Raw genomic sequence first — 25,370 nt, 5'->3', positions numbered from 1 at the left:
CACTGCAGGTATGCCATGCTGCCAGTTACTACTGGGGCACCAAATGCCCCAGTGACCCAGGGGCCTGGGAAAATGCATGAATTCATACTTTCAGAGCATAGAGAACTGCTATTTACAGCTTTTCTTCTTGAAATTGGCCCGGGACATCTCAGTCTACACAGGTATTGCCATAGCACTTGTTTTAATGCTCAGAATGCCTCAGAAATGTGTTCAGTATCATGATTTGTGGGTCCTCCAAAAGGTTTTGTTGTTAACATGCAAGCAAACAGTATTAAACAATATTATCTAAACTATGGCTGCCAAGTACTGGACCTTAATGAAACCAAATTACAAAACATTTCCTTGTAGAGCTATACAAAAGATATAAAATTAAAATTAAAAATATCAACCATCTTTAAATATTCCAATTCCCCTACAGTGCAGTCTTCCATATCTGCATTACTACTGAATATTTTAAGGAGAAAGTTAACAAAAATCAAAATAGATAAAAATATTTAAATCTTTGGATCCCTTTATTCCATGGCCTTCATAAAAACACAAAAGTGGCCAGATTTTTTTTTCCCACTATAGCTTAAAATATCAAAAAGATTTACTAGTAATTTATAATTAGCAATGAACTCTATACCGAGTCATCTGGGGGGGGTGGTCACAGGCCCCAAGGACCAGTGTTACAATATCGTAAGAGTTGCCAAAATAATTTTGAACACTCTGAATTCTCTTGAAATATAATGGAATGAGTCAAGGTATCACGACAAAATTCCAGGCATATCAGGGAGAACAGGTTAGTTGTTACCTCGTTTTGATGTCTTAAAAAAGGGGAAGTTACTTATTTGAAAATACAGCTAAGTACATTCTTATCTATGATTATTTACATTCATATACTGAAAATATCTATTATTTGGACAAATCCTGTGATATGCCATTTGCTAAAAAATGACGTTCTTATAATTGAATATGAGTAATTTATCTTTTTAGATAATGGAAGAATGTACCAAATCTTTATGTTTTAAACATCAAAAAAAAAAATTAAAATTAAAAATCTTGCACTTGGAAAGCTATGAAAAAAGGCCCACCCATATTTTGCTCCTCAGCACACCAACTTCTGCAAGGACACAGTATGTTTGCTGACTTTAAAATGTTTATTCTTTAAAAAATTAGTTGCTTTTTATACAGCTATACAAAGTCCTTAATGTTTCTTTGGCAATGGAATATAATGGAATTTTACAACTATATAAAAAAGTTACCTTTGCCTAAGAAACAGTATTTACTGTGTGTACATAGTTGACTGACAAAATTCTCTACCATCCAGCACCCTAATTAATTGATGAAATAAGCGATCTCAAAGGGGATATTACAGGATTTCCAAAAAGAAAGAGAAAGATATAGACACACACACATACACACACACACACACAACCTCCTGTGGCTCAAAACACAGTATCACGGCCCAATCTGCAGGCAACTTGCAGTAATTGCCAAATACAATTTAGTGATAAGAAAAATCCTTTCAGTGATGAAAAAATACTTAGAAGTTCCATTGAAGTACTGCTTTAGCTTAACTATACATAAGAAATTACTTAACCTTCTGCTATTCCAAATATATTTAATGCTCAATTTTAAAGATGAGCTTTTCCCCCAAAAGTAACTGCATTGTATCTTTGAAATTAAGCAGAAAAACAAACAAACAAAAAAACCCAGTGCTGGTGACAAATATACAGCAAATTCACTTCTTCATTCTTCGCAAAGACCAAAACCAATTCTCAGGACCGAAGTAGCTAGAAATTCTCCTATTTTTCAAAGGCTTGTTTGTAGACTATGCAGCAACTTTGTTGTCTTTCTAAAAAGGAAAAACAAATTAGTTCATGTTTCAAATTTTTGATTGGTTAGTAAGTATTTCTAATAATTTTCAAAGTTAAAGTAGTAGTGTTATGGGCTGATCTCAACAAGACGGCCTCCCTAAAATACAGGTGTACCCCACTATCTTGGTTGCCATACTAATAATTTTTAAAACAGTGATAGAGCTTACTCATCAAACCTCCTAGTAGGCAAATTCATCAAACACAACAACTGACATCATACTCAGGAGAAGATAAATAAAATCCCTAAGTCTTTGATGTCTTTATTAAGCAATAAAATATTCAGAGAATAAAATAAGTAACATTTCTTTACAAAATTTTATATAGAAACAATGATTTAGAAATTAATTTTAAAGGATAAGCTTTTATATTTAAAGCAAGCTCTGAAAATTGGAGAGCTGACCAGGAAATTTAAAAAAGTAACCAGGGAGAAAGCAATAAAAATCTCCAGAATCCTCTCTAGCTTCCCAGTGAGCTAAATCCTAAACTAAAGGCCTGAACACAGCACTAGCCTGTGGGGCTTTTGCTCTCCCCAGGACTAGTGGCTACTGCATACTTGCTTTTTATTGCTGATACTCACCCTGGTGAAACAACTGTTCCTTACATTAAAAACTTAACTTTACCTATGTATACAATGCCAAACCACTTGTACAATGTTGTTAAATGGAAATACAGACGAATGGCATGAGCTGGCACAGAAAGAAATAAGCTAAAGATGATCCCACTGTCCTGTACCAAAGCCAACCTTCGTATGCCCCGCTGTTTGTCTTTTTTACCCTTTCAGAAAAAGCTGTAAGATCAATTCAGATCTTTTGGTATCCTAAAGCAGTTTTCTGAAAGATTTAAAGAAAAAAAAAAAGTGAGACAGAGCAGAGCGAGGTAGAGGGGATGGGAGGAGAAGACACAAGGAGGAAAGGGAGGCAGTACGTGCTAAGTCACTTCAGATGCCTCCTTGTCTCTGACCTCTCTGAAGCAACACAGACTCAAATGGATAGCAACCGGTCTCCCCTTCTATGGTGCTTCACCTTCTTAGCAGCAGCATATAAAGTAGGAACTTATCCCCAGCTAGATACTCACCCCCCCAAAAAGAAAGAAAAAAGGTACCATTTGGAATAAACTTTTAAGTTTATGTTTCTAACATTATTCTTAAGCAAAATTGGGCCTAACGTCAGAGTGTTTAAAAGGAGATTTACAAAGCCATGAGCCTATGTTTATCCATGTTTTCATTAAACAAGATATGCTTATGTTCACCCCAAACTAATGATTCATGTGCTGATACAGCATATAGAACAAAGCCAAGCCTATCACAAGAAGACCGCGGCAAATGCCATTGATGTCCATCTCTTGAAAGTGTTACATGCTGTTTCAGAAATGAGTTTAACTCTCGAAGGTGAATCTACTTATCTAATAGTGATCACTCCCCATGTCTACCTTTAAAGGTATCATACATAATTTTGAAGGTACAGGCTGCAGAGAGGGTGAGGGCTCTAGTGGCAACAGAAGGATTATTCAACTTTGGAATGGACCGTCAAGGGCTAGCCACACTCATGCCAATGGAATAACTTGTTACTTGGCTTACTGGTGGCTGTTTAGATGAAGGAAAGTAACAGTTTTTTACAGACAACATGACAGCTGTTTATTTTTCAAATATCTGAAATACTGTCACAAAGTATATATATGTATATGCTGTGTCTACAAGGTAGAGTTTATACTAATATACTGAAGACACAGGAAAAAAGATTTTCACTCAAATTGGGTGTCTATTAAAACCTAACAATTTGAGTACCCTTGGAGGTGAGGTGCTCTTAGGAAGATGAAGCTCCCTGTCTACAGAATAGGTTTATAGTTTGACCAGGTCAGAAATCTCAGATGATTTCCAATTCTGGGACTCTGGTGATCGTTAAAAGGCAAAACTGTGCAAAACTGTGCAATTCCCTTTCCATAAAAGTCAAAACGGAGGGTCTGAAAGGTTTAACAATTCAATTAAGATCATCAGTAAAGATTACTAAAGACACTTATGCCTGGGGATCGAACTCATGCTACAGTGCCTGCGGATAGCTTCACAGTGCTGAAACTTAACCCCTTGCACCACCAGGGGGGTCCAAAACTAAATATTCTAAATAGGCACGTTTTCCATAGAAATTAAAATTGAAGTTATACAGACACCCTAAAAAAATCCTCAAATAAAAGTAAAAATGTGAGTTTTACACCAACACCGAAGTATGTAATCACTTACCCTATACTCAAAATCTGCAAACTCCCTGCCCCCACGGCCTCCTCTGAATCCACCACGAAATCCTCGAGGGGCTGTGAAGGCACCACCTCTGCCACCGCCACGTCCTCGGCCACCACGGAAACCAAGCCCTCCTCTGCCTCTGTAACCCCCACGACCACGGTTTGGACGAAGTGGGATTCCAAATGTTTCAGCATTTAATCTTCTTTCTTCAGCCCAGGTTGGTCTTCGTTCTCTATTATAAGAATAATCTTTAGCTTATCACATTTTTAAGAACATTTTTCACCAACATTATGTAACGCTAATTCTGAAAATTAAGGCTATGTAGTTCCTAAAGCTCAAATAAAAATAAGCATTTTATCTAAGTCATCAAAATCTGTGCCTATAATAGTGAGAATTTATTTGGAAATATGACTGATATCAGTTGCTTGCGAATATAGCTGATAAAAGAAGGTAACATAATTAACCCCCACATAGTGGAAACTCAGACATAATGTGATTGACAACTGACTGACTACCCTCTACTCAGCCATGGCAGAAGAGAAGGCAAAGTCAAGAAACTCTACTTCGGGAAGCTAGGACATGGAAGGTAGGTCCCTGCATTCCCAATACACTCCTGACACAATCTCTGCACCTGATGCCTGTAGCCAAGTGTCTCAATCGCTTCAGCCCAGACAATCACTAGGCTTAGACCAATTCCTATACCCATGCGTGTTTAAAATGAAATATTCAACTGCCACTAGATGGCACCAAACTGCAATCAGGAAAAGGACAATTCTGACTGGGTCACACAATGTCTGGAGCTCTTAGCTTGTTATGCTGGGTCCTTTAACTATCCCGACAATTTTTTTTGGCTCACATTTCCTACAATATGGGAGAGTTTTACTATATTGGCAAATTCAAAGTAATAAGTTCTGGACAGGCTTCATTTGAACTACACTGTTGAGAGGAAAAAAGGTCTTATTTAGAGGTCAGGTGAATGCTTCTGTTTTAATTACAACTTTTCAAATATGGCTGTGTCCTTAAACAAAAGTATATCTACTTCTTCTTTTCAAGGACTAATGTCATTAAAAGTTTAGAACAAACTATCTTATTTTAGAAAAATAAAGCATTAAAAGTTGCAGTTATATTTTTAAAGTATTCATTCAACTTTGTGAATTTATAAGGAATGACTTCACACTTCGACATCCCAAAAGCAACTTAAAGGACTATACCTATTATCATCACAAGAAATATTATCAAAGAAGGATTTAGTTTTGTCATAATAGCAATTAGGTCCAAGTGGATCTTCTTCATCAGCATTTCCTTCACTGTTTTGGGTGTCAACTCCAGAGTCTCCTTTATCTTCACCATTTACAGGCTTTTCCTGTTTCTCAAGTTTATCTTCTAGTAAAAAACAAGCATATACCATAAAATTTAAGACTTATATTGAACATCTATAACTCACAAATCAAGTAAGATCATTTTCTGAGTAGAAAAAAATGAAAACTCACCTTTCAATTTAAGTTTATTATGAAACTCCCTGTCAATTTCCTCCTTGTTAAATTGTGCATTCGCACTTTCAAAGTCAAAGTCTTTCTCAAATTTCATTGGACCATCTCGTCGAATACCAAATCTTCCCCTGCCGCCTCGATGACCTCCACGCCCTCTCCTCGGAGCTGAAGGAGCACCCGGAACTATGTTGAAAAGGAATAAGCTAGTTTAGGACAGAAGCTATTACTGTGGTCTTTATATTAAATGGGCAACAAAAGAAATGCTTATAAGTCTTTATATATACTATACTTTTAATATAAAAAAAGGAAGTTTTACTAACGTTTAATATACAAACTGACAATAGCACACACGAAATCAACACTTATGTGATCTACACTCTTATGTTCCTGACTACACAGACAATCTGGGGGACTTCTGCACTAGAAATTACCATATACCCCTGGAGGTTAGGGGTTTCATTTTCCTTACTGCTTGATATCACTAATACAAAGTGCTGAAAACATAGCAGATTCTCAAAATATAGGAAGTCTTATGAAAAAGATCATAGGAATCAAGCTTTATAATAAGTAAAATGAAGGAACACTAATTGGCACAAGCTGCAAAATAGGAGGTGGTTTATTTCCCCAACAGATAACACAAAAGACAAAAAGTACCAGTTCTCAGTCATCCCAACCACTTCCTACTTCATCTTTACTGTCCTCGAAGTGGCTCCTTATTCAAGTCTTCCTGTATCTATTCTCTACTACATAAAACTGTGGAACACGGTAAGAGGATGTATGAGGTATAATAATAGCAGTCCAAAGTAGCATAAATTGTAGTTAAAACACAAGATCTGAAATATCCAACACAGGAGGAATAGTACTGAAGGAAAAAACAACAGGAACAATGCAATAGTTTTTGACTCTAATTAAAAAAATACAGAGCACAAAGCAGTATGAATTCAGTAATTATTTGAACTATTTAACATATACCAAGTAAGGTCAGAAATGATTAGAGTTAACAGACAGATTTATGTTCACTATTGGCTGAAGTCTGGTAAACTGTGCAAACATGAGAAAACAACTCAAAAAATCCACAGCAGCATAACCAGACACTTAAATCTAAATAAGCAAGAGCTTTAAAGCACTCAATTTTTCTATTAAAGATATCTGGCCACAAGCCAGGAAGTACAACATGATCCTTTCATCTTTAAAAAACAAAAAAAACAACAACTGTTACAGTATTGTCTATGTCTGCAAATCTTATGAAGAAAATCTGAAAGAATGGTCACTGCTCTGTTAATGAACCTCTGGGATATGAATTTTGAAGTGCAGTAAAAGCCACTTTTATTTATTTCTGTGATTTTAAAATGAGGGAACTATGGCAATTATTTTGAGAGGAGTTCTCCTTTTTTCCAAATTAAAAAAAGTGAAATAGAAAAATCAGACCCAAAACTCTGTATTCTATGTCACAAAGGACAAATAAACACATAAAAATGGGTAAGAGAATTAATATACTTGTAAAAATACATCTAACTTTCTAAAATTATTTTTTTATTTTATTTATTTATTTATTTTTTTATAGAGGCATGCTTTTATTTATTTGTTTGCTGGTTTGTTTGTTTGTTTTGTTTATACATGCACTGGGTACAGTCAGAAGCGCGGGAGGGTGAGAGAATTCACCAGAGCCAGAGCGGGGAGCAGAGCAGGCAGAAGGACCGAAGTACACTGCTGAGGGGAGCAGCGGGCGGCAGGAGAGGCCATGTGGGACCCTCCTCTGGTGGCCGGGGAGCAGCCGGGGATCGAACCGGCGCCGCAGAGGCCGCGCGCAGTTTCGCAACCCAGCGCTCAACCGCTGCGCCACCGGGGAGGCCCTAACTTTCTAAAATTAAACAGAAAATCACTTTCCAAATGTGAAGTGATTGTATACTGCCATTACTTTTTTGTTTTTTAAAGTTTATTTACGCATACAAGAACTGGGGTGCAGGCCAGAGGTGTGTGGGGGGCGGTGGTGGTGAGAGGATTCACCAGAGAGAAAGTGGGGAGCAGAACAGGCAGACTGACTGAAATACACTGCTGAGGGGAGCAGAAGGCAAGACAGGAGAGGAGAGGTCTGCTGCACCATGTGGGTATCTCCTTGGCCGGGGATTGAACTCACGTTTGTAGTGGCTGGCAATAGCTTGACAGCACTGTGTCTTTAACCCCTGTGCCACCAGGGAGGCCCCTGCCTTTACTTTTTAATTGGGAAGTTTTAATTTATATACCTTACTCATAAATTTGAAAAGATCAAAAAACGATTTTGGGAGTAAATATTAGAAATTATAAGACAGAAATAGAAAGTAAGTACACAGTATTACAAATCAGTAACTATGAAAAGTTAAAATTCTTGAATAATTCAAATAAAGGCTTAAGGTTTATTAAATAATTTTAGTAAGAAAACTTCACATGTTAAGGTATAGACAATTTCATTTTTAAAAGCATAGAAAACAATGAAAGCAATTTTATAATACTAACGTGAAACTCAAATAAAAACATTAAAAAGGGATATAGAGATGGAGGAAACACAAAGTATAAATGTATAAAATCCTAACTAACAAATAACATTCAGGGTTATATTAAAAGCCAACTGCCTACTATGAGTTATAGTTTAGTGCAGAAATGTGGCAATGATTTAATAAAAATAAAAAAACGCTTACTTTAAAACAGACACACAAAAATACTGAAAAACTAGTAGAGAGGTTCTATGTGCTCATTACCCAGCTTTCCTTCCAAAGTAACAGCTTATCTAACTAGTGTACATTATCAAAACCAGGAAATCAACACTGGTACATTATTACACTACAGATCTCATTAAGATTTTAAGAGGGTTTTTTTTTGGGAGGGGGGAGACTATGTATGCAGTTGCAGTGTATCTTCATGTTGTCCTGACACATATATATGTGAAATACCAATATATACATCCATACAACCACCTTCATTAGCAAAGTAAAGAACTAGGCTGTTACCACATGGAATGTCCCTGTGCTACTCTTATAATAACCAACCTTTGTCATCCTTTTTTTTTTGGATAGTAATTGTGCATCATACATTTAAAATAGGCTGCTGAGATGTACAGGACATGGCCTTCAGATTCAAGTAACTTACCTATTTGTCTCTTGCTGTCATTTCTGAGTTGCTCATTTTCTGGTCTTGAAACTTTGTGTACTTCAGCTATAAGAGAAGATATACCAAATGACAAATCAGGTCAGGACACATAATCAAAAACTTCGGTAAAGTCAAAAATGGAGGGAAAAAACCCCAAAACAAAACCAAAAAAATCTATACCCCCACCACCATCACTACTTTGAGTCAAATCTGAAAGCATATTGAACAATCTATCAAGTTCAGCTTAAACTTTCTAGTACCATTCATGTAAAGTAAATCTTTTTAATGAAAATAAGGTGAATGGAAAATGCTGATCAGTCAATTAAGTAATAGTAAATAGCTAAAGTTCTACCTCGCCTGTGCTCTTGATTCTCTATTGCTTTTTGGCTGGTAGATGGTAAAGGCCTGGATGATACAGGGCTCCTTCTCCCAACAGGTGCCGGAGCAGGTAAGTGGGCCGAGGCGGTCTGTACTGCTTGTTCCATGGTTGGACTTTTTCTCAAAGGATCTAACTGAGGGCTTGAACGACCTAAAACGTAACCAAAAGATAAGAAACTACCCTATCCCTGGGGATTTCAAAATAATCTAGACCCTAAAATGTCTAGAATCTCTACCAATTTCATCCTGAGCACAAATTTGAATTCTTTTACTTATTAGAACAGAGTGTAAAACTGATTATTTCGAGTGGGTTGGCCACTGTTAGTAAAGGAATGTCTAAAAACAAAACAGAAGAAGATCCAAACAAAGAAAACTCAGCTTTATCTGGAATCTACCTGGTAGAATAAGGCTTAAGAAAGTTTTTCAAAAATGGATCCTGGTATAAGATTTCTCCGAAATGATCAAGATTTTGCCGCTGCAGGTGAGAAGCAGGTTTCCCCCCAACCACCACAACAAGGTTATATTGACACTTCAACCATTATTTCCAGAGACTAACTTGTTTAGTACTTTCTGAAGATATGTCTCAAGTGATACCTCTGACCTATAGGTATTATCTCCATTAACTGTCTACTGAAAGTTAGGTAAAGTTTTTCACTAGCTTTGGTGGTCTGGATAATTAAACGTCAATACTTAAAGTAGGCAACAAATAAACCCTTCAGATAACTGCACAGTAATAACACTCATTCCTTGCTATTTAATTCTTGGCAAGTTTTTACTTAGTATGTTTTTACTACTTATAAATTCCATTTTTCCCTCTTAGAGATCAGAGCCTGGTCATATTCAGTGCTCCGATCATGCTCTTTGTCCCTATATATAACATTCTCTGTAAATCTCTACTTAGCCCATGATATAGCACTAAAATGTTTTAAAAAATTATGCTCATTTTATATAAAAATCTATTTATATAAAAATCATTATTCCCTAACGTGTTGCAAAAGTTACTACCCACTTGTGCAAATAAATTTGCACAGACCCCAAATAGTGAACCAGCACATGCCCATGATGCACTGATGGTGGTGCACTAGATGCTTTGGGGACTATTGACAACATCCCCCAAATTCAGTTTTGTAATTACAATGTGTGTCACCATTCCAGTCATTATGCCAAAATTTTCTCTGCCATTAAGAAACAATGCAATTTTTCCATTGATTGTAATAGGAAATCATGGTGGTTTATATAGTCTAGGCTTAAGAGAAAATACTTTGTAAATATGTATCACCTTATAAAGTGATTTATTTATAAAAGTTATTTTAAAAAGTCTATTGCTTAGTTTCACACTACATGAAATTATGTTTATAAAATTTACTTCATTTTTTAAAAAAAGATCTATTTATTTATTTATTTACTTATTTATACAAGCACTGGGCACAGTCAGAAGCACAGGAGGGTGAGAGAATTCACCAGAGCCATAGCTGGGGGCAGAACAGGCAGAAGGTCCGAAGTACACTGCTGAGGGGAGCAGCGGGCGGCAGGAGAGGTCTGCATGCCATATGGGACCCTCCTCCGGTGGCCGGGGAGCAGCCGGGGATCGAACCGGCGCTGCAGAGGCCGCAGGCAGCTTCGCAACCCAGCGCTCAACCGCTGCGCCACTGGGGAGGCCCCTAAAATTTACTTCATTAAGGTTTTTCTTTGAGAAAAAAACCCTGTGACTCGCAAGTATTACTAGAACCACAATTAATAGGGCAATCACAGCAAGCATTTCTTTGGGCCTTTAAAAACCTTTTAATTAGAGTTGACTAGTTATGATAATAATTTTATTATAAGTAAGGAAATATAGGTAATATTGGACACACATACCATTAGGAAAAACCCAACATATTTCAGTATAATAAAAACACATCTCCTTGAACCACCTTCAAATTTTTATACAGGTAATCTACATGCTTTAATTGTATAAAACTGAGAAATTTTAGTTGGTGAAATCGACATGCAGATTCCCAGGCCCTTTCTGCCATGGCCTTATAAATATACCTGTCTTCTCGTAAATATGTACTTATATTAAAAAAAAAAATCAACCTATTTAAAATTTATTTTAGCCCTAAGTATGAGGGACGAAATCTAGTTTATTGTTCCCAAATGATGGGGTAGTTGTCTGTCCCAATGTCATTTACTGCATAGTCTTTATTAATTAAAAAAATCTATCATGTACTAAACAATTTTTTAATTAAAGATTTATTTTTTTTTATGTATGCATACAAGAACTGGGGTACAGACCAGAGGTGTGGGGGTGGTGGTGAGAGGATTCACCAGAGAGAGAGAGTAGGGAACAAAACAGATTGACTTCGTCCTCTTCAACCCCAACACCAAGAAGATATCCTCTTCCCTCTTACTTTTCATCCTTATCCTATATCTAATGACAGCTTTCCCCCTCCCATGTTTGACTTGTGATTTTTCTATCATTGCTATTTTAAGCAGTCAGTAAATATTTTTAAAAAGTCAAAAGAAAACAAAAAAAAATGCTAATACACATAATAAAGAGGATAGTTGAACTACTGGGTAGTAAAGAATAATGTATATGTTATTTAAATTAGTAAGAGATCTGGGATGAAGTTTTGAGAAAACACGTATCTTGTAAAAGAATTGGACAATGGAAAATGAAGACAATTGTGAAAAAGATTACTATGATTTGAATATAAACCTTCCATTATACAAACATAAAAAAAAAAAAAAACCCACAGATCGACTTCGGTCAGTGCAGCAGTGGGCGAGACAGGAGAGGTCTGCTGCACCATGTGGGTAGCTCCCTGGCCGGAGATCAAACTCATGCTGCAGTGGCTGCATATAGCTTCACAGTGCTGCATCTTAACCCCTTGCACCACCATGGAGGCCCCATGTACTAAATAATTTATACTTGGGTCTGTTTCTGACTTGTTCCATTCATCTAAATTTATTCCTGCAATACTTCATTTTATAGAAACTTCTTAACAAAAGTAGGTAAGCCCTATCTTATTTTATTTTTCAAGTATGTTTAACTACAAGCTTGTGTTTAAGGAATAATCTGTGATTCGGTTTCATTAAATTCTCCTATTCCATTATTGAAAATATAGTAGAAACAATTAAAATGAAAATAAAATCTTCTCAATATCGTTATCTTTGTATTTAGGAAGAAGATAGGCTTCTATTACATATGATTTCTTTCATGTTCCGCCTACATTTTATATTTTTCAATCAGAGGTTGGACATATTTCTCATAATGTATTTTATACATCATTTCTGACTGGTTATTTTAACAATATCTTTTATTCCCATTACATAACCAGTGGGTTAGGTGTTAGAACAACGATGTATTTTTGTATATTAACTTTACAATTCAGGTCCCTCATTAATTCTAGTTTTTTCCAATGATCTTAGTTCCAAGCAGAAAATCACAGCATTGGTAAATAATGCTAATTTTAAAATTTATGCCTCATTTCTTTTTCTTTCTTTCTTTCTTTTTTTTAAAGACTTATTTATTTATTATTTATACAAGCACTGGGTACAGTCAGAAGTGTGGGAGGGTGAGAGAATTCACCAGAGCCAGAGCAGGGAGCAGAGCAGGCAGAAGGACAGAAGTACACTGCTGAGGGGAGCAGCGGGCGGCAGGAGAGGTCTGCGTGCCATGTGGGACCCTCCTCTGGTGGCCGGGGAGCAGCCGGGGATCGAACAGGCGCTGCAGAGGCTGCGGGCAGCTTCGCAACCCAGCGCTCAACCGCTGAGCCACCGGGAAGGCCCCTCATTTCTTTTTCATGTGTTCCTGACTTAGCTAAAATTTTTAGAATGATGCAGATTAGCAATGATAACATGCACTCTTATTTATGATTTTAATAAAAATTCCCCCTGTGCTTCAATATTAAGGTTAATGTTGGCTACTGTTAAGATAGCTAACATCTACTAAGCATGTTCTATGTATTAGACATTGTGCTAAGGAGACTGCAAACATTTAAAAAATTTTAAATCTCCAAAATGATATCTGTTAGTTAACAGCAAAGTCTGATTTTTAGTTTTAAAACTAAAGTATTATTTTGAAACTAGTGCTTAAAGAGTATTTCAACCATAAAGAATTCTTTAAAAAACAAAACCAAACCCAATAGTTGAAATTAATATAAAAATAGTAACTATGACTATTTCAAAATATCTAAAGTGAGATAATGTTTAGTATTGGCTTGATTTTATCCTCAATGATTTAAAAAATACTGTTCTGTAATTATGACATCTTTCTAAAATGATTTTATTTTTTCAGTTAAATGCAAGCATCCATGTAAAAGCAACGAGCCAATAACATCCACTTTAGTACAGACAAAAATGGATCTTAGAATCAGTGGAGGTCATGACTGGCTGGTGGAAAAACATAATTATAAAAATGAAACAGGATCCTTCACAAAGCCTATTATAAAGCAGATAGATCACCAAGCTCCAGGATTCTGATCTAGCAGTTTTCAGGATCTACATTTTTAAGCAGCTCTCCAGATGATCTGGCTGTGGGTGGCTCACACTGAGAACCAATGCTCTAGATTTTGTGAGAAGAGGTTAACAGCATCATGGATGGTTTGTTTTTTCAGTTGCTATTTCAAATTCATTACAAATAGTTCATTCTCAGTGGCAAGTCTGGGAGTGATCTGATATATTTAAGTATTATATCCAAGTTATATAATGGTCTTGTAAAAAAAAGTCAAACTTAGAGAATGTCCACCATTTCGGATTTATGATCTAAGAATTGTAAAATGTCTAATTAGTGAAAGCCATTCAATAATATACTTATTGCAATAGCAATTAGAAAAATTTTCAGAAGAACCAAACAGAAATGTGATTTACGATCTGCAAAAGTTCTTCTATTCAGAAAAAGACAAAACCACTGTAGATAATTAGAATGGAAATATTTAAAGGAAAAGAAACCAGCTTACCTTGAGATGGTTGTGTTTTCAGAGATCTTGTATCTTGTGTAAAGGCAGAACCAACTGCACTACTTTGGGATAGGGGGCCACTGTTTGATGTTTCTGCTCCAAATGATGTCAAGGAGCTTCCAGCTTTAAGAAATTTTTAACGACAAAAAATTAAAAAACAAAGAAACACCCCCCCGAAAACCTTTAAAATCTCTTAATTATATAAAGCAATGTACCATTTCAATGATGGTAACTGCTGTTACCTACACATTTAAACAAATCAACTGTCCTAGAAATTAACTGAAGTTCAACAAGCAATAGTTTGAGAAATTTTTGACAGTGTTAGAGAAAAAGGCAAGTCAATATAGACTCTACCATCACTGGGTGCAAATAACTTTTGTAACATATGCAATACTGGTCTAGGCAGTTCTACTGATGTGTCAGCAAGGATTCATGTCAGCTAGAGAAGGAGCAAAAATGGTACATTCTACACCAATGTTAAGGTTTAATTATTTTAATACCAAGTATCTGCATGAACAGCTGACTCAGCAGAATGATCTAGGAAGAAGTTTTCCACCATTTCCAAGGCAACAGACAATGGACTGCAATGTTCCCTGCCATGAGGAAGGTACGGTGGGTGCATTTTGCCTAAAGCAACCACAAAATGTTCTGGTCATATGAGTAACACAACTCCTAAAAATGGTTTTGATTCTTTGCTATGCTAGGATATGTCAATCTTCTCTTAGTTTCTATGGCACTTATGGGACTATTCATTTTTCGTAGGCTGTGCTTTCTTCTTAGCATTTTCTCTAGCAGGACCAATTTTAATAGTCCTTTCCTAACCTCTAAATCCAATATGAAGACGGTAGTCAGGATAATCTTTTATGAAAAACAAATATTACCACATTACTACATTGCTTAGGGGCCTTTGACGGCATTCCACAACCCTCAAGATAAAAGTTCAAACCACTTACACCTCAGTTTATAAGTTTTCTCTTATCTGCTTACCTCTTTTATCAACTTCCCTGTTTCCACCAGCTCACTCCATCTCACAGCAGTTTACCCATCTTAAAATATCTAAACATTATGATCACATTCCCCAGAATTTTCTCATTTCCAGGCTAGGCAACTCCAATTCCATCAACCAGCATTCACCCTTATATGGTCTTTAGCCCCACTCCCACTTTTGACTCTTCTTGTTCATATTCCTTTTCAAAGAGCATCAGAACACAGTATGGTACCCCAGACATTGAGAAATCACTGGGCTCCCTTACCTATGCACTCTACTCAGGCTGTAGCCCCAACCAACCCAGGAGGCTTAACATAACCTCGCACAACATCCCCAGAAATGTTGGGAGTAGTACTTTCAATGATTCTGTGGGAAGCTGTATCTATCCTTTTATCACTAGTAAAACTGGCAAATGACCAAGACACAAGCCACTCTGACATGTATTCCTATCTCCACATGGCTCTGTGTTAGTTTACTGACTCAACCTCTCAATGCTTGCCTCTAGTTAGCAAATTCTTCTGTATCTCCCATGTCTTCTCTTGAATTCATGATCATACCACATCCACTTTCTCCACCCCAATTCCACCACAGATTTATCTGAAATCAGTTTACATGGATGGTGTGAGGCAAGGTGCAAGGTTTTTTCCAAATAGATCTAGCTGTTGCAACATCTGTTAACTCAAATGTTTTATAGATATTAAGTCATGCAAACTTTACAGTAATGCAGGAAGTGAGTAAAGTAATAATAACAATATTAGTCAATTATTCGATTTCCTGAAAGGAGTCTCAAAAGGAAATTATAATTTGCAACAACCCCTTATTTCAATCCTTAGGATTCTAACAGTGATAGCTACCAGAGAATATATCTTGCTTAACCTGTCTAATGAACACTGGTCTCACTACTTGAACAGGAATAGGAGCTACATGGACCAAATCTACAGTATCTATTTCACCTAGCTAAGAAGTTTAAAATGAACCAACTGTTTAAATTTTTAATTTTGAAAAGTCAAACCTATGTCAAAATTGAAAGCACAATCTGAATACCAGCATATTCCTCATCTACTCATCAATTGCTAACATCTTGCCATACCTATTGTTTCTTCATCCAAAAAAAAAAAAAAAAAGTAAACTAAAAACCAAATAATCCACCCATCTCTTTCTCACTCCCTATCTCTGGCAACTACCAATCTGTTCTCTGTACAGTCATGCATTGCTTGATGATGGGATACCGTCTGAGAAATGCATTGCTGTTAGGTGATTTCATTGTTATGTGGATGCCAGAGTATAATTAAACGTACATAGATGGTATGGCCTACGATACACCTACACTATATGGTATAACCTATTGGAAACACCATAGTATTTGTTGTCAAGTAAATATCAAAGAGCTTGTTTTTTTTTAATATACATATAAAATTCCACATATAAGAGAGATCATACAGTATTTGTCTTCCTCTGATTTATTTCACATTCATATTGTCACATATGGCAAGATTTCATTCTTTTTTACAGCTGAGATAAAATTCCAATTATATATATTTACACCACAATTTCTTTATGCACTTATTCATAGAAGGATTTTTAGATAGTTTTTAAGTCTTGGCTATTATAAATAATGCTGCAATGAACATGGGGGTACAGATTTTTTTTTTTCAATTTTGTGTTTGTTTCCTTAGATAAACACCCAGAACCAGATTTCTGGATCATATGGTAGTTCTATATTAAATTTTCTGAAGAACCTTCACATTGTTTCCCATAGTGGCTGCACCACTACGTCCTACCAAAAATGGACAAGGGTCCCCTTTTCTTTACATCCTTGCCAACATCTGTTATTTATACATATATTTGATAATAAATACTCTAACACATGTAAGGTAGAATCTGGTTTTTGCATTTTCCTGATTAATGATATAGAAAATCCTTTCATGTACCTGCTGGCTATCTGCATGTCGTCTTCTCTCTTCTGCCCATTTTTGAATTGGAGGGTTTGTTTTTTTTGCTATTGGATTGGGGGAGTTCTTTGTTTCGGATAGTAGCCCTTACCAGATATATGATCTGCAAATATTTTCTCCTGTTCAAAAGGTTGTCTTTTCATTTTATTGATAGTTTGCGGTGCAGAGACTTTTTAGTTTGATGTAGTCCACTTATTTTTAGCTCTTGTTGTTTCTTTTGGTGTTAGATTAAAAAAATTATCACCAAGACCGGTGTTAAGGAGTTTTCTGCCTAGGTTTTCTTCTAGGCGTTTATGGTTTCAGATCAAGTCTTTAATCTACTTTAAGTTAAAATTTACATATGGAATAAGATAGGCGGCCAGTTTCATTTTTTTACATTTGGCTGTCCAATTTTTCTAACATCATTTATTGTAAAGACTGTCCTTTCCCTATTATACAATCTCTGTTGCAGATCAACTGGCCGTCTATTTGTGGGCTTATTTTCTGGGCTGTTTTGTCCCATTGATTTCATGTCTGCTTTTATGCCAATATCATACTGTTCTAATTACTACAATTCTGTAACATAGCCTGAAACCATGAAGTGTGATAAGAGCTTCATTCTTCTTTCTCAAGATTTCTTTGGCTATTCATGGTCTTTTTTATTTCCATACAAAATTTAGGACTCTTCCATTTCTGTGAAAAATGCTACTGGAATTTTGATAGATTGTACTGAATCTATATACTGTTTTGGGTAATAGTGACTTTTTTAAAAAAAGGTCTTATTTTATTAATTTATGCATATAAAAACTGGGGTATAGGTCAGGGGTGGGTGGTGAGAGAATTTACCAGACAGAGCAGACAGCAGAACAGGCAGATCAACTGAAATACACTGCTGAGGGGAGCAGCAGGCGAGACAGGAGAGGTCTGTTGCATCATGTGGGGTCAGCTTCCTGGCCGGGGATGGAACTCATGCTACAGTGGCTGTGGGTAGTAGCTTCATAGGCTGAGACTTAACCCCTTGCGCCACCAGGGAGGCCCCAGGGCAGTACTGGCTTTTAAGCAATATTAATTCTTCCAAGCTGAGAGTATGGAATATCTTTCCATTTATTTACGTCTTCTTCAATTTTTCCATTAATATCTTACAGTTTTCAATATATGGGATATATCATGAACATTTCTTCATGACTAAAGACTGCATTTTCATCAAGAACACTACAGAGGTAAAGCTGTATATGCCTCTCCCCTACGTAGGCCTTGTACCATAATGCCAGCAGACATATAATAATTTAATTATGGTAAGCCAAATGATGATTCTGAACAAGATGGAGTCTACCAGGGCTCATCATTATAAAGATGTAGTCTTTCTCTTCATAATTAATTCTTATATTTAAAAACCATTATTCATTCACTCAATGATTTTAGCACCTGCTGATAATCCTAATCATTACACTAGAGACTGTAAAATGGCGAGTCTTTATATACACCATTCCTTCTATTTATTGGCTGGAATTTTTCTGTTTAATGAGTATTGCTTCCCCTTCATTTATTAAGGAGCCCTGGTTCCTTTCAGTGGGAATGGCCATTTAGAAATCAAGAACTGGGCCTCCCTGGTGGCGCAAAGGGTTAAGACACTATCTGTAGCCACTGCAGCGCGAGTTCAATCCCCGACCGGGGAGCTGCCCACATGGTGCAGTGGACCTCTCCTGACTCGCCCGCTGCTCCCCTCAGCAGTGTACTTCAATCTGCCTGTTCTGTTCCCACTCTCTCTGGTGGATCCTCTCACCCCCCATACCTCTGGCCTGTACCCCAGTTCTTGTATGCATAAATAAATCTTAAAAAAAAAAAAAAAAGAAATCAAGAACTACGTTTACATATGTTCTTTGCTACTGGGTTATCATTGCTTTTAAGCCCCATCTATGAACAGTCAGAAAATAACCAGATTTGGGCCTCCCCGGTGGCGCAGTGGTTGAGCGTTGGGTTGCGAAGCTGCCCGCAGCTTCTGCAGCGCCAGTTCCATCCCCAACTGCTCCCCAGCCACCAGAGGAGGATCCCACATGGTGCAGACCTCTCCTGCCGCCCGCTGCTCCCCTCAGCAGTGTACTTTGGTCCTTCTGCCTGCTCTGCTCCCCGCTCTGGTGAATTCTCTCACCCTCCCACGCTTCTGACTGTACCCAGTGCTTACATCAATCAATCAATCAATCAATCAATCAATCAACCAACCAATCTTAAAAAAAAAAGAGAAAGAAAGAAAATAACCAGATTTTAAGAAATGAGTTCATCCTCATAAGTCTAATTTGCAGTGAACACTTCAGGGTTCCACTTTACCTTTCGTTGATTCATATATGTAGCTCCCTTTTCCACAATAAGACTATCATTTTGCAATAACACCAATATATTACTTATTTGCCCTATAAAAGTTTCAAAATTGGCAAAAGCAGTAATACCATAAGTCCTAAATCAGATTTTATTTACAGTTCTATTTGTCTTACAATACATTCTACACCAAAAGTAAAAAAGTTACTTGAGCTAATTCTATTTTTCTGTGTGGTTATCAATTTGATATATAGTTAGCACCAGTTGTTTCTGTTGTATTCATTCACTTTAAGGATTTGCTTTATTCTCCATCCTTTTTGTTTGTGAATAAGTAAAATATTTACATTATTGAAAACTCACAGCATTATTAAAAATATATATATATACACACACAAAGAATTAATTTTAACAAAACTTGTTAACACACTGAGTTTCAAGATACACTTGAAATTGGATTTGTGATTTAGTGAAAGCAAATAAACTGATAAAAGATTATTTCAATGGAACAAGAAAAGACTAAGGGCTAGAGATTTAGATTCAAAAAGTTATTCTCTACTATGGGACTCTCAATAAAGATGTACTTAAGAGCTAAAATTCACAGCTATAAAAACAAAATAACATAAGCTCATCTGATTACATCCAGCTTATGCTAGGATCATTTAATCATTAAAAGGACTGTAACTAGTCCATTTTCCCTGTACGTTCTTCTGACATTGTTATGTTTTTAAAACTCTGTTAAAAGCACCAATGTGCTATATTTGAGCATCTCTCACAGGTGATGCTAAATGAGATAATGTTTCACATTTCATGTAATATAATAAATACTCATTGGCATCACTAGTTCTTAATAATAATGGCTTTATCTCCAATTCCCTTTGGGAAAATCTATTCTGTGTGGAGAAAAGGCTAATTTTAAATGAATGTCTTATGCAAATTTAAAATAACATTCAATGAAATTTGGTAATATGATATATCTAAGTTTTTTTATTTTTTTAATATTTTATTTGTTACATCATTTTCATTTTTACACAATGTATGTGTCTTCATTTTGGTTATAGTCCCCATACAATTACACACCCCCTTATTTTGACCCTAATCCTTCCTCCTCTCCTCCCCCTCCCCCCCACCCCTAGTGTGTCTCTGGTTTATAGTTGCTTGTTGACTTTTTTTTTGTTTTTAAAGATGACCTTTAGAGAACCATTATAGTCATTAAAGACTTTAATAGGCTACAAAAGGAACATGAAACAATAGGTCTGAAAGTTTGTGTTTTAAAGTATCTTTGTGGTAAAGATGGGGAAATTACCAAAAAAAAAAAAAAAAAAAAAATAGAGAGCGAGTGAAAGAAAAAGTACAACATACCAACGCCAACAGCACCAAACTGCTGCCCAACTAATGAACTTGGACTGAACTGACTGTATGACGGCATCCTGCCAAAAGGTCCATAGGAACTCACTGACTGGAATGAAGAAGTAGATGAGCCTAGTGAAGACTGAAAAAAGGTCATGGGTTATTCTCCCGGGCTTTAAATGACACATGTATTATGGAAAGAAAATCAGACATTTACACTTCTAACCAATCTATTGAATTGCATCTACCATGCACACAGAGCAGTTATAACAACTTAGAATATGCACTAAACAGTTGAACCACATTCTGATTTCTGTATTTGTACGCTTGTGCCAAGTATACTCAAAGTGATACACACTTTTTCAACAGTAAATTCCTCCTTTAATAAGAGTTTTATAGTAGACTTATGAAAGAAGTTACTCAAGTAACTTTGCTTAAAGAAAAAAATATAAAAAAAGGGCATTTGGTTGGCCTGAGTTTTTTCTGGTGCTTGCCACAAATGAGACATCTCATTTTTTATTTTACTCTTATTCCTAATCATCTGTGTATACCATTAAACTTACAAGAAAGAGATGGAGAAGCAAACATCACATGCAAAACCATTTACATTTTTATCACTAAGTTAAAGGACATTTATACAAATTTAGAATAAAATTTACAAAAGTTTTAACCTACTAAGCCTAAAATATTTATATATATATACACACATGTTTTAGGCTTAGTAAGTTAAATGAAATATTTTCTATTATAAATATGAAGTGTGCTAAGGCAACCATAATAAGCTCAACCCATTACAGGACTTTGTGAGTTCACTCCTAGTGTTAGCACCTGGCACCTACTCAGTAAATGCTACTGAATAAATGAGTCAAAAGATCAAAAGTCCAAATTATGGTGACTGGAAGAAGTTATGTAACACCATTTTCATTTGTGCTCTTGGTTTTTCTCATTCTATAATGCTGATTACTTAAGTAACTGGTTCCCTGAAAAATTATCAGTTTATCATTCTTATTAGTTAATTTTATATTCAGAAAAAACAGAAAATATTAATAGGTTCTTTCTCTTTTCCTATTTTAATTTTTTTTAAGTTTTATTTTTATTTATGCATACAAGAACAGGGGTGAAGGCCAGAGGTGTGGAGGGGTGAGAGGATTCACCAAAGACAGAGAAGGGAGCAGAACAGATAAAGCAGAGTTACTGAAATAATTGCTGAAGGGAGTAATGGGCAAGACAGGAGAGATCTGCTTCACCATGTGGGTAGCTCCCTGGCTGGGGATCGAACTCATTCTGCAGCGGCTGGTGATTAGTGTTGATACTTAACCCCTTGTGCCACTAGGGAGGCCATTCCTATTTTAATTTTTATTTTCATATATATATTTTATTTATATACATTTTACATCATTGTTCATTTTTAAACAATGTTTGCTTTTTTCATCCCCCTCAGTGTGGTCCCCATAGAATTTCCTTCACCAATTCACCTGTGCACCATCACCACAGTCCCCTGTGCTTCTCCCTCCTTCCCTCCAATTCCTCTTCCTCCTCTTCCCCTGCCTATTTTAATTTTAGATACAATTTAACTTTTCTTTAGATGAGTTCATGAGGCATTTTTTTAAACAGCTGGAAGACAAATCCTACACAAATTAATACATATCTTGGGACTCTATTTTGTGTAAAGATAAGATTTTATGACTCACACCATTAAAAGGAGAAAGTTAATTGAAAATAATCTAAAAATATTACATTGGGGCCTCCCTGGTGGCCTAGGGGTTAAGTATCAGCACTGTCACTGCTGCGCCCTGAGTATAATGCCTGGCCAGGGAGCTAACCCACATACAGAGCAGAAGACCTCTCCTGTCTCACTGCTGCTCCCCTTAGCAGTGTGTTTCCATAAATACGCCTATTCTGCTCCCCACTGTCTCTGGTGAATCCTCTCAACCTCCTGGCACCTCTGGCTTACACCCCAGTTCTTGTATGCATAAATAAAATCTTTTTAAAAAAAATTATTACATTGCTTAAAAACAAACAAACAAACAAACCCAACAAATATACTTTTGTGCAATAAGCAAACAAATATTTCTAACAAGAAAAAAGGTTGAGAAGAAATAGATGTAGGAGGAAAACGGGGGGGCTCACAAACCTTTAATCAGCTAAACCTCAAATAAACCTGTATATGAACCTGCTTCTTCTGCTGTGATTGCTGAAATTCAGATTCTCAATATGCTTCCAATGAACATATAAACATATACCATAATAGACAATTCTAATTCAACTTTTAGACATCAAGTGTTTCTGTTTTTAATAAAATATACCAATCTCTTTAATGTCTTACTGAGGATATGTATGGTGATTTTTAATACCTGATTTAGGAAATTGAACAACATTATCTATATACATTAAATCCTTTTATGCTTGTGAGATCTTACATAATATTGTTTATATATGTGATTGAGCTTTTTGAAAAAATTAAATCCAATATTAAGAGTAGCCATTATCACTCGTTTGTAATATGAACCACATATGAATAATACAGCAGCACAGATTCTGGAGGCAGAATGCCTGGGCCTGTTCGAATTGTGGTTCTAGCTCAATTTCTTCACTTATGAAAATAAGAATTATGGTACCAAGTTAGGAGAGTGCTTGAAAATTGATTTATTACAGAGTGTTTCTTAGACTTCAATAAATGTTAACTGTTTAACCCTTTTTGAAATTAGACAATATTTTATAATAAAATAAACACCTCAGCTTTTACCTTATTTAGTTCTGACTTAGGATCTAAAGAGAAAACCCCACAAGGAAAAACAAAGGAAAAAAGAGAAACAGCTAAATGAAGATGTTATCTAGGTATCCTGGTAACTAGGAAATGTTTTAAATTTGATGAACTTTCAATTGAGAAAACAAAAACAAAAACCCATAAGTCAAGGCTTGCCAAGTACATGAAGCTTCTTCCCATTCCAGGTCAAACTCACTATCAGTTACCTGAACAATGGCTGGGTCCTGAGGCAAAGAACATTGTGGTTTTGGTGGCTCACAAACAGTGAGATCTTTAATATCGCTTCCACGGAATATAATGTATTCAAAGACTTCATCTCGAGGTGGTATTGGACGATCTGTTGGTCTGTCTTCTGTACCAAAGGACCGAACTGGTGAGAAAACAGAAGAATTTATCACATTCAGGCAGTGCCTCTTGTAAGTGTTCTGTCCCAAGCATGAAGCAGCAGTTCTTAAATGTCACCCATGAGAAAGCATGCATTAATCTGTAGCTGAACAGATCTTTTATAAAAGAAAAGTTTTGCCTATAATTGATTAAACATATTAATCAGCTATATATTTGAATCTGTATCATGAGGGTAGGTTCTTCCTATTTTTGTTTATGTATTTGGTGGTTGTGGTAAGAGGAGATGTTAAAAATGTCCTTTCACTGTTGATTTCATTTATTTATTTATTTATTTATTTATTTATTTATTTAAAGATTTATTTATTTATGCAAATAAGAACTGGGGTACAGGCCAGAGGTGTGGAGGTGAGAGGATTCACCAGAGACAAAGTGGGGAACAGAACAGGCAGACTGACAGAAATACACTGCTGAGGGGAGCAGCAGGAGAGACAGGAGAGGTCTGCTGCACCATGTGGGTCAGCTCCCTGGCTGAGGATCGAACTTGTGCTGCAGTGGCTGTGGGCAGCTTCATTGGCTGTGTCTTAACCCCTTGCGCCACAAGAGAGGCTCCTGCTGATTTACTTTTTTTTTTATAGAGGCATGTTTTATTTATTTATTTGTTTGTTTGTTTGTTTGTTTATTTATTTATTTGTTTGTTTTGTTTTGTTTATACATGCACTGGATACAGTCAGAAGCGCGGGAGGGTGAGAGAATTCACCAGAGCCAGAGCGGGGAGCAGAGCAGGCAGAAGGACCGAAGCACACTGCTGAGGGGAGCAGCGGGAGGCTGGAGAGGTCTGCAAGCCATGTGGGACCCTCCTCTGGTGGCCGGGGAGCAGCCAGGGATCGAACTGGCGCTGCAGAGGTTGCGGGCAGCTTCGCAACCCAGCGCTCAACTGCTGCGCCACCGGGGAGGCCCCTGATTTACTTTTAATGTCCATTCAGCAAAATTAAAAAGTGGCAACCTATGTGATATTACCTTGTGTGAAGATTTTCCCAGCTGACAAACTCCCATAGTTGGAAAACTAAGCTTTGGGATTAAGAGAGACACTGTCTTACTCATTAAGTCTCAGTGAGTAACAAATCCTTTAGAAGCCGAGTCAACCAGTAGCAGTGACTCAGTCCCGTGGGACAGCATGGAATGCCATAGTTACTAGAATACCTACCTCAAAATTAAATGCAATTATTTTAACACTTAAGATAGCATTACTCAAAGTTAAACTTTGGACCACCTATATCAGGTAAACTGTCTAAAAAGATTTCTGGGAATTGATTCAAATGCAAAATGCCATGAGTTTCTGAAGGGTCTAGAAATCTGCATTTTAAACTAGCCCCCAGTTGCTGATGCTTAGGTTCACAGGCTCAGGGGAGCTCTAAAAATGCCCATATCCATACAGAAGTTCTACATAAGAAAGTTTGAAAGCTCAATTACTACCCATTAGAAGGGTGTCCTAGAAGAAGTAGACCCATTAACATGATACTAAGTTATGAATGTATTTATTTTTCTGCAGAGTTGATCCACCATTAGATTGAAGATGTTAATTTCACACGAAAAGGATCTTCAACACATACCATGAAATTTTATTAACAAGTATTGTTCAAGGGGGTAGGGGAAAGC

At 36.4% G+C, this 25,370-nt stretch overlaps 1 protein-coding gene across 8 annotated transcripts in view; it reads right to left on the bottom strand.

Annotated features, from left to right (window-relative positions):
• Positions 1-1,794: 1,794 nt before the first annotated feature.
• LSM14A (LSM14A mRNA processing body assembly factor) overlaps positions 1,795-25,370 on the bottom strand; it is a gene marked incomplete at both ends in the record, with an annotated part of 47,726 nt that continues 24,150 nt past the window's right edge. Inside the window, 9 exons of one of the 8 annotated variants that reach the window (XM_084257347.1) lie at positions 1,795-1,833; positions 4,093-4,324; positions 5,304-5,475; positions 5,583-5,765; positions 8,706-8,771; positions 9,058-9,234; positions 14,024-14,146; positions 20,615-20,744; positions 23,576-23,739. In XM_084257347.1, the coding sequence (XP_084113473.1) occupies positions 1,795-1,833; positions 4,093-4,324; positions 5,304-5,475; positions 5,583-5,765; positions 8,706-8,771; positions 9,058-9,234; positions 14,024-14,146; positions 20,615-20,744; positions 23,576-23,739 (1,286 nt within the window). Of the gene's footprint in view, positions 1,838-4,092; positions 4,325-5,303; positions 5,476-5,582; positions 5,766-8,705; positions 8,772-9,057; positions 9,235-14,023; positions 14,147-20,614; positions 20,745-23,575; positions 23,740-25,370 lie in introns of all 8 variants that reach the window. The other 7 variants (XM_084257348.1, XM_084257349.1, XM_084257350.1 and 4 more) reach the window with 7 other exon arrangements.

This window comes from Talpa europaea (genome assembly GCF_964194135.1).
Source record: "Talpa europaea genome assembly, chromosome: 16".
Lineage (NCBI taxonomy): Eukaryota > Metazoa > Chordata > Mammalia > Eulipotyphla > Talpidae > Talpa > Talpa europaea.
Note: the sequence above shows the minus strand (reverse complement) of the source record. Positions and strands in the feature narration are given on the sequence as shown.